General features: G+C 50.7%; 1 protein-coding gene across 3 annotated transcripts in view; it reads left to right on the plus strand.

The window, feature by feature from the left end:
- The window catches only part of DNAAF9 (dynein axonemal assembly factor 9), a 152,846-nt gene extending 141,944 nt beyond the window's left edge, over positions 1-10,902 (plus strand). For 2 of the 3 annotated variants that reach the window (XM_036924631.2, XM_036924632.2), the window contains exons 32-37: positions 2,319-2,425; positions 2,756-2,830; positions 4,536-4,741; positions 5,805-5,870; positions 6,893-6,986; positions 7,562-10,902. In XM_036924631.2, coding sequence (XP_036780526.1) covers positions 2,319-2,425; positions 2,756-2,830; positions 4,536-4,741; positions 5,805-5,870; positions 6,893-6,986; positions 7,562-7,674 — 661 coding nt within the window. In that variant the 3' untranslated portion in view covers positions 7,675-10,902. Of the gene's footprint in view, positions 1-2,318; positions 2,426-2,755; positions 2,831-4,535; positions 4,742-5,765; positions 5,871-6,892; positions 6,987-7,561 lie in introns of those variants that run through there. The other variant, XM_036924633.2, reaches the window with a different exon arrangement.
- Positions 10,903-12,974: the final 2,072 nt, after the last annotated feature.

Here is a 12,974-nt window from a genome sequence, read left to right on the forward strand (position 1 = left end):
ATTATTTTCCTCATTGTAGGGATAAGATAACTGAGGCAGCACAGCGTTAAATGACCTGTCCAAAGTCACACCACCTGTAGAATTTCAAAGGAACTGTACCCCAGAGCCTGTACTCTTTATTTGTTGCTCTTGTCCCTGTGTAGAATGGGTAACTGGTTTCTGCTCTGTTGAAGGTTCCAGGGAAGACAATTGTTAAAGCTTGGCCAAAATTCATCTCATGTCCATTTGGATTATCTTTGTTACCCTTACTCACTTTTCCCAGGCACCTCTCTACATCCCCCACATCACCCCTTTTATCACCAGTATTTTGTATCAGCAAAAACCTGATTGTACTATGCTGTTTAAAAACAAACACAAGGTCAGTATGTAAGATTGGAAGTTTTCAGGCATATTCTCAGATTTGAGTCACATCATATTTACTTAAAACAGGGGGTAAGTGGATCATTCCTTATACCTGAACAAGACAATTATCTCTTAGCTAAAAAGAAACAGATAGAGCTTCTGAGGTGAAACCCTCCTCTCCAGTGGCTGAAGCTACTGACCTTTTGCTGCCCCCACTTTTGGGCCTGGGCCTGCAACTCCTGCAGTCTCCTCCTGGTGCCTGGGAAAGCACCCATTTTCCAGTCCATACTGACTCATTCTGGGTATGGTGCATGTTAACCTAGCGCAGGGCACAGACTTTCCTGGAGGCAGACTGATCAAGGCGAGAGCCAGGCACGAGGGGTTCCTTACAAGGCTCTGTGAATCTAGAGTCTAAAACCTTCCCTTTATCAGAAAGATCGGTCCTTGTAGAAAATCATAGATGGAGGGGCCTCAGAATCACATTTCAGGTACTCCCTTCTGAGTCCCTTCCTAGGAATCAGATAACAATATTTTAACAAGAAGACAGCCATTAAACATCTTCTCATCCATATACATTACTTCTCTCCCTCCTTGCAGGGCCACCACCTCAGAGTGAACAAGCTTTAGCTCCAGGATGTACTCAGTGCAGCTCTTGAGCTGCGCAGATTCTCAGCCATACTCCTCCCACAACCCTCTCCTTCCTCATCAACCCCACCCCCATCTCCCGGGGTAGAAGGGTTTGTTTCTTGTCTGGGAAGAAACCTTGCACTCTTCCCCTGAGGATTTGGGCTCTGAACAAAGAAGCCAGAGGAAGCCCATGGTCTCCAAATGATTTGTTTAAAGGGGAAGAGGGCCAAAAAAAGCATGTCATTCTTGTAAAATTGTTACTCTACTGCCTTACTTTAAGGAAATCACAAGGAATAATGTATTTCCAACAGTATAAAATTCAAAACCACAGTGCTATTTTAAAACAAAGGAAACTAATGAGAATGCAATAGACTGGAGAAAAATGTTTGCAACAAATGTGGGAAAGGTTAATATAATACTTGGGAAGCTTGTTTAAGTATTTAAGAAAAGCAGCCCCATTCATATAGATGTGGACAGCTTTTTTAAGAGCACGTATAAATGGCAACCATGGTAACAATTCCATGTCAGTAATACTCAGAAATTTAAAGTGATGCCTCACTGTTATTTTGATTGACACCTATTACATTCAACCAAAAATATCTGTAATAGTCATTGCTGGGGGAATTGTTGTGAAACGAGAACATTTACCAGCTGCTGGGGGTAGTGTAAATTATTACCAATGAGACGGTTACGTGCTTCCCTGGACTGATTCCAATCATGGGGCTTTGTCACAAGGAAATAATTTCAAAGCAGGAATGAGAGTTCCGTAACTTTGGATGCTGGGTGAGGGGGTTCATTACATTACCTTTCTATCTTTGCATATGTTTGAAAATTTTTGTTAATAAAAAGTTAAAAATTTTAAGTGTTCTGAATATGGCCATGTTCCACTGAGTCAGTCTGGTGGAACTGAGAAGCTGAAGCAGAGATGCCCCAGCCCTGGAGTCCTTGTGGAGAAAGTGTACACATCCAAAGGCCCTGCTGGTGAAGGTGGGGCAGGCTTTGAGCCCTGAAGGAAGGGGAGGGAGTCCTGAAGAAGAGCCGCTGAGTACCAGGAAGGACCTTCAGTCTCAGGTGGACACTGGCAGGCTCCAAAGTTAAATGGGGTCTTTATTACTTCAAGGAACTAGTCTAAAGGAGGCGGGACTTCCCTGCTCTAATGGGGCAACCATGCTTCCCAGTCTCAAGGTGAAAAAGACATATGTACATTTAAACAAGTTTTGTACACAAAATGACATGCAAGTAAAAGAAAAGATATTACAGGATAAATAAAAATAGTTCATCCCAAAGTAGTGTATAGTAACACTCAAAGCCCCAGTTACTTGTACTTACAATTTTTTAAACTTTTTAAGGTATGAAGGTAAATTTGATGCTGGATCAGTCTTTCCATTAATGGTTCAAATCTGCGTATGGTTTGGTCGTCCCTTGGAGAAGACTCGCTTTGTGGCCAAGTGCAAAGGTGAGCCCTGGCTGAGACATGTCCCAGGCCCTGGTAAAAGAGTACCCCAGAGTTGTCCCTGCTTCCTGGCACCATTTTAGTATTCTGTGTTCTGTCTCTTCTCACTATTTGGGTCTGAAAATAGGCAGAGGGATTTGAGGACCCAGGAGGCCCCCACCCCTGGGAACAGTGGCAGAGCCCCCGGGGAGGACCTGGACCTGGTGGGTGTAGAACCTGGGAACCCTAGACCTGGAATCAGGTTCCTTCACAGTACCTACTGCCCCAGCTTGCCACCCTGAACTTGGCCTCTGCCCCCAGGCAGGTGACAGCCCTGTCCTTTTCCTCCACCAGCAATTCAGTCCTCCATCAAGCCAAGTCCCTTCTCTGGAAACATCTACCACATCCTGGGCAAAGTGAAGTTTACAGGTAACTGGGGGTTGGATTTGGGAGCCTTATGCTATGGGGTGCTCTGCAGACCACTGATGCCTGTCAGCCTCTCAGAAACTCCCTCTGGTGTAACATCTGGCTCTTCCAGTCACCCCTCTTGGCCAAGAGCCCTTTCTCCAGGTCCCTGTGCTCCAGTGTAGGACCTATCCTCCTTCCCCAGTGGCCTGCCCAGGACCTCTCCTCACAGCTCCCTGACTTCCTTATTCCAGACTCACACCCCAGCCCCCCTGAGCCGTCCACTGCCTCCTCCTAGACCTGTCACCGGAGCTACGCTGCTCTCTCCAGCTCAGATCCATTCCTGCTGGTCTTGAAGGCTTCCGCTTATCTTCTCCCTTCTGTCCACTAGGCCTGCTTATCAGCCTTAGACCTCTGGAGCCCTTATGACCTGAAGTCTATCCTGGGCTGCTGAGGGTCAAGGAAAGCCTCAAAACTAGGAGGAGTTAACACTGAGAAAGGAGAGAATATTCCAGGGAAAAGGCACAGTGTGTGCTGTGGACCCAAAGCAAAAAAACAGCACATTTCAGGAACCAAAAAGGGTTTACTGTAGGTCTAACTTAGGAGGGAGGCCAGGTGTCTGTCACAGTGTTTTCAGCTCTTTTAAAGAAAACCCCAACTCATCCAGCAGCTGTTAGCTATGTAACAAGAAGGCAGGAGGTCAGGCAGCGTAACAAGGTCGCTGAGGACCCAGACACTGTGTCTGTTCTTCCATTCTTGGAGTGTCAGCTTGTCTTCAGGTTCCCACCCCTCGTGGTTACCAGGCTGTGCCACAGGCAAGGGTGTCATATCCAGACAAGAGCCAGCAGGAGAGGCTGGCTCTTCCTGCGGGGTCTTTATCCTCTCCTTGGTCAGGAGTGAGTGGCCATGCCTCCCAGGACCCTCACCCATGGGGCCCTGGTGTTGGAGGAAGATGGGGACGTTGGCCAGGCAACACCGGCATCTGCTCTAGGAGCCACTGAAGGCGTAAGCCTGGGACCTCTGGGTTCAGATGGAAGAAGTACATGATGGAGCCTATATAAAAGAACCTCTCACAGTCCTTAAACCCATACCTTTGGGATAATATATGTTATTGAATCTGAAACTTGGGCCCCTGTCCTGAAGCCCTTTACTCAAGCCCACTTCCCTCAGGCTCTGACAGACCACTTTCCACCTGCTTCAGAGGTCTCCCCCATTACCACCTTCTTTTCTTCCTTATTTAGACCTATTCTTGACCCCTTTCTTCTTAACCTCCCTCTGTTCTGGATCCCTTTCTCATCCTGCCTTGGAGAAGACCTTGCCCTTTTCTTGTGTCTCCAGTCAGTCCTAGCCCCAGCCCCTCAGCCTATGAACCCGGTCACATTGCTCCTGTTCCCATCTATGTGACCCTCCTGCAGTACTTGCACTGTTCACATGCCTCCTCTCTTGGTCTCTCAGGCCTCTGCTGAAACCCACCCCCTCCACCTCTGCCAAGGGGGCTTTCCTCTTCTAGTCCCCTTCGGTCAGTGGTGTCCACCTGATCACTGAATCAGCCAAGCTAGAAACGTACACTGCTTCTCCTCCCTCTCTTGCTTTATTCTGTCCTGCTTGGCACCCATACCTCCCACATGTCTCATCAGTCTGTCCTGGACCACCTGTACTGTTCCACTCTTGGTAGCCTTTATCCCTTCAGGGTCAGGGTCTCTGGGACTAACATGTGCCCTCTTTGCAGACTCTGAGAGGACCATGGAGGTCTGCCACAACACTTTGGCCAATTCCTTGAGCATTGTACCGGTTTTGGAGGGACCCACACCACCACCTGACTCCCGAAACACGCCCCAAGATAGCAGCGGACAGCAGGAGTGCTACCTCGTGTTCATCGGCTGCTCCCTGAAGGAAGAAAGCGTCAAGGACTGGCTGCGACAGTCAGCTAAGCAGGTGGTCTGTAAAGCCAGGCACAGATATGACCAGCATAGCTTGGGGGCCCTCCCCTGCCTCCCCTACTGGCCTGGCCCTCACATGCTCAGCCAGTACTTTCAGGGATGCTCTGAGAGTGGGAAGAAGCCACTCAAGGCAGACTTGTTCTCATAGACATTTCCATCTCTTCTTTCCAAGGCAGAATATAGTTATTAGGTGACTTAACTAGGATCTGGGTGAAAACTAGTAGTTCCACATAGACACCGACTCTACCTGGTATTCTAAACTCGAAGTGTCTTTTGACCTAGCTGACCTTAGTCAAAGGCTCTCCTGTGTTCTGAGCCCAGAATCTTCTATTCTTGGGTTCTCTCTAGAAAGGAGAAGCAACAAAGATATGCTTAGAAGCTGTTTGCAAACCAATACTCCAGACCTGGACAGCAGTGAGCCTGGGGGCCTCAGAGACAGGCACAGGAGAAGAAGTGGCCTGTATGTAGATGCACACAAGCATCTTTAGCCCAATACTACAAAGAAAAATAAAACTCAGACTGGAGTCGAAATTCTCCAGTACGCTGAATTCTTTGGGTGCTAAATAAGCCTCTTGGCACAGCCTTGGGGGTTTAGCATATGCTGGAACTCTGGACATAGACTTGGCTGGGGCCTGGGGCCTCTGCAGACACTCAGTTGAGACCTGTCTTTTATAGTGAGGAATAGCTGCCAGCAGGCTCTTTCTCCAACTCACCTGAGAATAAACTCCTAAACGAATAGGGGACTTCATGTTGTTCCTTTATCTGCATGGCTGTCACTGGTAGTGCTCAGGGTTGAGAATGCCTATTTGCAAAAGCACCAATCTGTCCTCTGTCACATGGTCCCCCGTGGCACACAGGGCTCTGTGGTGGGAAAGTGGTCTTCTCGAGCGGCAGATAGGTAGGATATTGTGTCCAAGCCATGGCAGAACTTAACGCTTTCTCCTCTGCTGGGATCTTAGTAATGTCACTAGCCACCAGAACCCTGAACCCTCCCCCCCTCCCCCCATGTACTCCATCAGCTCTGTTGAGACCTGACCCCTCCCTCCATCTCTGCACAGAAGCCTCAGAGGAAAGCCCTGAAGACCCGGGGGATGCTTACCCAGCAGGAGATCAGGAACATCCACGTGAGTCTCCCGCTCTGGGGGCCTAATCCCCACAGACCCAAGTCTGTCCTTCTAGGCTTGCACGGCTCCATCCTTCAGGATGTCCTGAGTGAGGGGGCTGTCAGCACGGCGTGCTGGAGGCCTTGCTTCTTTCGAGTCACAGCGGGAAGCTGGTAAAGAGAGGCCTCAGCCCATCTTGTCTTGCAGCCTCCGTGAGGAGAACGGGGTGAGCTTTGTGTGACCTGGGCATGTGACCCTGCCCGTGGGAGCAGCAGGGATATGGAGCCCTGTTTTGTCACACTATTCAAACAGCTGCAGAAGTCGTTTTCTCCTCCCACCCCTCTGTCCTAGGCAAACCAGAAGCTCCTCATGGGCAGTTTGTGGAATCCTGAGGCCAGCCCTCAATGAGCCCTCCCAGCCGCCAGGCTGGCTCCCAGCCTCTGCCCCAGTCCCCACTCCCACTGGGGCCTTTCCCTGGGGGGCTTGAGGGCAAAGGCTAAAGGGACAGAGAGTCCAGGGTTGCCGATCCTGATGATGAGCAGATGGAGCAGGACTCTAGGGCTCCAGGAGCCCCTGCTTTGGACTAGAGGAGGGCCCCTCCCTATCCAGCTCCTGCAGGGCCTGAGCAACCCTTGGGGGCTCCTGGGAGAACGCTGTGGGCACCTCAGAAAGCAGTCCTTGTAGTGTGTGTTCCCCCACAAGGAGACCTTGAACAGGGATTTGAGTGCAGGTAGTTTATTTTGGAAGTGATTCTAGGAGGCACTAGTAGGGAAATGGGAAAGTAAGAGAAGCCAACAAAGGTGTGTTACCAATCCAGTACCACGTGGACAACTGGAGCCACAGAGTTCCTCCCTGAGAGGCGGGAGATGCCCCATCAGTCATTGCGTTGAAGGCTGCTGGTGGGAGCTGTTAACTCCCTGGCACATCTACTTTCCAAGGGGCAGAGTGGGCCATCTTGCTAAGTTACAGGCTTGTTTGTTTTGAATGGTGAATGAATGATAGAAAGCGGACAGGTAGTTCTAACATTACTCTTTTCCCTACAGGTGAAACGCCACCTGGACCCCCTCCCTGCAGGCTACTTTTATAACGGCACCCAGTTTGTCAACTTTTTTGGTGACAAGACTGATTTTCACCCACGTATCCTTGGCATCTGGGGCAGTGAGGTTGGGAGCTTGGGGGGGAGCCTGGCTGTGAAGAGGGTTTGTGCCAGAGCAGCCACAGCCCAACCCTGGAGCAGGCGAGGTCTGGGTACACCCAGCAAGCCCGAGGCAGACTTTTCATTTTAGCCTTTTAATATCAGTAGTATTAATTTCAACTTCACTCCATGATTGCCGATGTCACTCTGTAGTTTGAGTTTAAATGCAGCTGTGGTGACACCCTGAGTTCTGTGGTCATTGGGAGCAGTTTACAAGTTGGAGACTGGGTGTGATTATGGTAGTTGACCTGTGAAAAGCTGGATGGGAGGCTGCAGTGTACTCATGAAAGTGGAGTGCTCACCTCTGGGGCCTTGTGAAGGAACCTGGGCCAATCGCCATCAATTGTTTGTAGCTGTGGTGCTGTCAGTATATAGAAGGAGCCCACAGGTACCCTCTGTGTGGGCAGGGCACCCACACCTCTGTGTCCTCCGCCTCACCCACCCACAGATTCCCTCTGGACCTAGGCAGCCCTCCTTGTCCTCCAGACCCAGGTGCTCTTCCTTAATGAGATGCCAGTCATGGACCAATTCATGAATGACTATGTGGAAGAAGCCAACCGGGAAATCGAGAAGTATAATCGTGAGCTGGAGCAGCAGGAGTATCATGACCTCTTTGAGCAGAAGCCCTAGAGGACAGCTGCAGAATGTCCACTGTGGTGATGGGCATTTGGACATGGGGTGTCTCAACCTCAGCTCTCCCAGAGCCCCTCTCTGGAGGGGCTGTCCCGTTCTCCTTAGCCTTTGTGTGCTGGCCTGAGTGCATGTTGTCTTTATTCTCTGTGCGGCGCTGAAGAGCATCATCTGCACCACAAACTTGGGGGAAGGCCCCTTCTGGAGGAGGAGTAGACAGCGGCTGCCCTGTACACCATGGCCATCCAGGACCTCTAGGTCTCTGGTGACAGTATCTCCTTTGGGCTGTTGAGGCACAATGTGAGGGTGGGGAGAAACATTGAGATTGCACAGAGGAGCTGCTGGGACACACAAAGACCTCTGGCTGCCTAAAATGTGGCCATGCCTGGGTGCCAGGCTACCACAGACCTAAAACATGTCCCAAGAGACCCTACCCCTGTCTCCCTGCTGAGGCCCCTCCCATTGAAGGAGCTGGACTGCTGGCCCTGGGCCCAGTCTGGGGGGAGCAGCATAAGCCCTGCCCAAGCCCAGCCCCCAGAGCCAGCAGCCTGGGCTGAGATCAACAGCTGTTCTAAAATGAGAGGATTTCCCTCATGGCCTGAAAGGAAAGGCATGTTGCTTTTCAGAAGCCTGTGACTTTTGAACTAACCCAAGCAGTGCCCCGGATTTGGTTGTGTGCTTCCCTCACAGCATCCCTCTGGTTTAATTCAGGACAGGAACAGACCTGCTGCTCAAGCCTTCCAGCGATGCTTTGCCTCACTGTTGAAGGGAGCATCCTGCAACTGTGTAGTCTTCGGCCCAGGCTATGATCCCCTGTGGGGCGGCCTTGAACCGGGTGCAGTCCCCAGCACCCAGCCCGCCCCTCAGCCTTGCCAGGGAAGGCCTAGTTTTCAACCACAAACTTAAGGAAACTCATGTCCCCAAGCATTGTTGCCAGCCCTGGACTTGTTTGGCTCCTGAGGACCAAGAATCTCAAGGAATTACCATATCATAGAATTTCATAGAATTCCTTCCAGTGGCTTTGTTTTTAGATGGGCCATGAAGCAGAAGGGTGCATCCCATGCATGACCTCCATAGTCAGTGTGGGGAGAGGGAGGTCAAGGCACTGGTATTAAGGTGATGTCTGTTAGGACTTCAGCGCCTTAGCTCCTAGATTGTAAATGCTTTCTGAATTTCATGTTTGTCTTGCATGTCTTAGGAAGAAGCACATAGGTGAAATCAGCAAAGTTTCCAGTAATGTAGAGGGGTTTTTGAGAAAGGCCTCTGGTGCAGAGGAGAGACAAAGGATGAAGCACATGTGCCTGGTCACTCAGAGGTCTGCATGCAAGTAGCAAAGCAGCTATTCAGGGGTTGTCAGTAAAATGTATTAGAAAAAATAATTTTATTTGAAGCCAAATGAACAAACTCCAGATATCATTGAATTTAAAATCTTGCATGAAGAAAGGCATCTGGGAACGGCCATGTGCTCCAGTCTCATCTCCCAAAGCTCATAGTGACAAGGGCTCAGGTGTGGAACCCAAGTCTGGGAGCCCCTCACTTCTGGCTGGCCAGAGGCTGGGGTCCACATGGGCCTGCCTCTGCTTCAGAATCAATAACATAGATTTTAAGTGCAATTGATGAAATAAGCAATGAGTTACTATAGCTTCCTTTAGCTCTACCGAGCTCTTTTTAAAAACTCAAACTTGAGCAGCCTTAGAAAAGGGAGAGGTGGGGTGGGTGGTTGGGGTGGGGGGAAACATAGGCCATATCCTCCAGGTGGGTTGCTGTGAAATTTTAAATGAAAGCTCTAGGTGGAGGAGCTCGAGCCATTTCCTGGCTGTTGCACAAAAGAGTTTTTAGAAAGGGGTCGGAGCCCATCCATAAAAGCGGGTCTTCCCACTGCGTGGGGCTGTACTACGTAGTAGTCTTGGTTTTCTGATATTGACCATAGAAATGCTCTCTCACCAACTTGCCCCACTGTCCCAATTCCTCTACTGTAAGAGGGAAAACTGATTACCTCAACTTGAATATGAAACTGTGATTGAAAAAAGTCAAAATGTTAAGAAGTTTCAAAGCCAAAAAGGCAAAGCTGGCTGAGGCCTCTGTGGATGCTGCTCAGCCTGCTCGGGGTTGTGAAGGGGCACACTGGCGAAAGGGCATTCCTTGGGGGGTACTTGCTGTGCCCCTGATGAAGAGGCACACTGGCAGTGTGAGCTCCTTGAGGACTGAGGCTGGGAGATGGCTCCTCCCTGCTGCACTGCCCCTTCTGGAACCAGCAGGGCCTCGGGGTTCTGACTGTGAAGTTTAATGTCTGCTTGATTCCTCCTGGCTCTCCAGGTGGAGGGGCAGGGTCGTAGGCTGTCTCCAGAGGAAGGGCCTTCCTTGACACTGTGTTTTAGATTTTGACCTTAAAAGTGGATACCAGAAACCCAGCAAAGACATCAGGTGTGGGTTCCTTAGGGACAGGAAGAAGTCCTCCAGGGGCTTACATGCTTTTTGCCAACTTTCCTATTAGCAGCTTCAGTTTTATATCACCCAGAGTGAGTGTGATGACTTTGAAGTTGCTGAAGTTATGGGCTATTTTACATTTTGATGTGGGATCTTTTTTCTTTTTTTAATTGGAAGGAGGCAGAAATTGGAGAAAAGGGATCACTAGGAAGGCACCAATGGCAAGGAGTTGGGCTGGCCTTACTGAGGCCTGGACACTGAGTCCTGCCGGTTGGAAGAAAAAGTTCCTTCCTAAATTCTGTCAGGAGTTTGGAGAATTTTTGCACAGTAATAAGCTCTGGGTTGCTCTTTGGGCTTCTCAAAAGGGAAAAAGTTAACTCAAAGATTGTGAACTATTAAGTATTCCAGCATGTTGCTGACCTAGTTGAATAGTTGTACCTCAAAAAGTAGGTGAGAAATGGCTTCCTCATTGCCCCAGGTTGTCAAATACTAATGACAGAAGAGCTCACTTACGTGCCAAAATTCACTTTTATACTAGTTTTTCAGTGCTTTAATATTTGTAATTTAACAAACACTACTGTAACTTCAGTGAAACTGAATTGTGTGATTGAAGCTTTTTGCTTATTATAGTATTTATTACACTAAATCCAGTAAATATATAAAGGTAGCCTTCAATTTATTTTTATATTATTTTACATGTTTTTACCTGCAGTTGTGTATGTGAATTTACCTTAGTAACTGAGATGTAATGCTAAGGACCAATAAACTATCACTGAACAAGCAATGCCTCCAAGGCGGCGGGTGGTGTAGACTCGGCCCTGAGGTGGCCCTGGGGCCGGGTTGGGGGTGATGGGAAGGCCCGCCGCCTGGGCCTGGGCACATCTCCTCGGCCTCCCCCATGACGCCTCTGCTGGGGCTGCTAGGGAGGGGTCTTTGTGGCGCACGCTCCCCTGCCCAGACCCCAGAACAGCTGGCCGAGAATAGAATTTTTATGAGGAGACTGTCCAGGAAGTCGCAGAACCCGAGGAGGGGAAGCCGACTGTGGGCGCGGCGGTCTCCCGGGCTGGCAAAGAAGCCCATCCGCACCCGCAGGGCCGCTGAGATGCCATGGACGGCGGGACACCACGCTTCGGCCAGGCCGCAGCGGGAGCCATTGCTTTACAGGCTGGTCAGCTCGTTTAATTCGGCCAGAGCTCGGCGAAGTGGCCGCTCGGCCCCACTTTATAAGCGGGCATGACCGATACACGAAGGGTCCAGGAACTGCCCTGTGGCGGGGCACTGCCTCGGACCCGCGCCTTCTAAGGGGGCGACCGGCCGGAGCCGCGAGCGCCAGGGGAGCGTCCACAGTGCACCTCGCCCGTGCAGGCGCTGGGCTGCGGAAGGCCGCGGGGTCCTGCTTCCCTGGCCGGCTTCGCGTCCGCATCCGCGTCCGCTGCGTCCAGGGCGGCCGCGGGTGCCGCCCACAGCCCCCACCGGGTTGGGAGGAGGGGCCCCTGGCGCTTCGGGAGAAGGGCTGCTTGGGGAAGGCACCGACTGAAGCCTGCGCGTCCACGGAGCCCCTGCTTCCTGCCCCACCCTCAGCGCAGGGGCCCCCCCGACAAGGGCAGTGCCCTACTGGGAAGATTTGGGCGCAGGCCCAGGAAGGAGGAGGCAGCCTACCTGTGATGACTGGGAAGGTGCTCTTGGGTTTGGAGCTTCTGTGCAATCATGTACAAACCAAATGCAAAACTGCGTGTGTGGCGCCAGAGGGACCCAGAGAATTGGGGGAGGGGTTGGCAGTAGTATTACCCACCTCACAGCCCCTTTCCCCAGAGCCTCCCACCGTCCCATTCGGCAGGGCCAGGTTTAGACAGAGTTCCTGTGCTTGCACTTTCCAGAAACGGCCAGGGTTTAGGGTTACCCTTAAAGAATTGTCAGGGAGGTGGAGGACACAATAAATGGGAAAGAGCTCCCCAGCTGGACGGTCTTTGCAGGCCAGAGGACCTAAAGGCCAGGAAGCCTGGGAACTGGGAAGGAGGCCCAAGCCCCACCCGAGTCCACGAAGGGGCAAGGCACTACTGAAACTTGAGAGCAAGCTCGAACCCCGAAATCAGGGACTCCTGAAGGAGTAGACATGTGAAAAGTGATTTGGAACAGACGGCCTCTGGTAGAGCTGCTGAAAATCACGACTGAGGAGCATGAAGAAATACTGATGGGTTAATTTCTATCATGCAATCTAGGAGTGGCCATGCCCAAAGAAAACATGACAATATGCCCTACTTCCAGCCCATGGTGGAAAGGGAGTGGCTTGGTTGCTATAAGAGTATAGGGTGGTGCCAGCTTCAAGCTCAGCTGGACCCAGGCACTCAGTTGCCATCAGAGCCCTCTCTTCATCCTTGGTGGCTTCCCTCTCCCACAGCAATAAGCTTCCTTTATGCCACCAGCAGCCCCAACATCCCAAACGCAAGTCCCAACCTCCTTCTCCAGATGCAGCCCCAAAGTCTGGGGTCACATTCCCATCCCTGAACCAGTCACAATGGTCACGAGTATTCTGACTGGCCTGGTCAAGGGTCACTATGTACTTCCAAGGGCCTCTCAACACCAAGCCAATTGGGGAGCTGCATCCCCCAAAGAAGGTCTTGCTCCTCTAGAACAACTTTGCACATCCCCCTGGCAGGCTGTTCGTGAACTTCTCTGTTAAAATCAGGTAACTACTGACTTTCTAAATTTTGCTTTCTGCTAGTCTTTCCTAGTACAAGTGATAGCAAGCACAAAGAGTTGTTCTGTTGCAGTTGTGATTTTTAATGAAGAAAAGAAAAATTTTTAATTGGAAGCATTCTGTCCGCTTAGATCATTTCCCCCCTGCAGATGGAGAACAGGCCACCATTAATGTG

Source organism: Manis pentadactyla, chromosome 5 (genome assembly GCF_030020395.1).
Source record: "Manis pentadactyla isolate mManPen7 chromosome 5, mManPen7.hap1, whole genome shotgun sequence".
Classification (NCBI taxonomy): Eukaryota; Metazoa; Chordata; class Mammalia; order Pholidota; family Manidae; genus Manis; species Manis pentadactyla.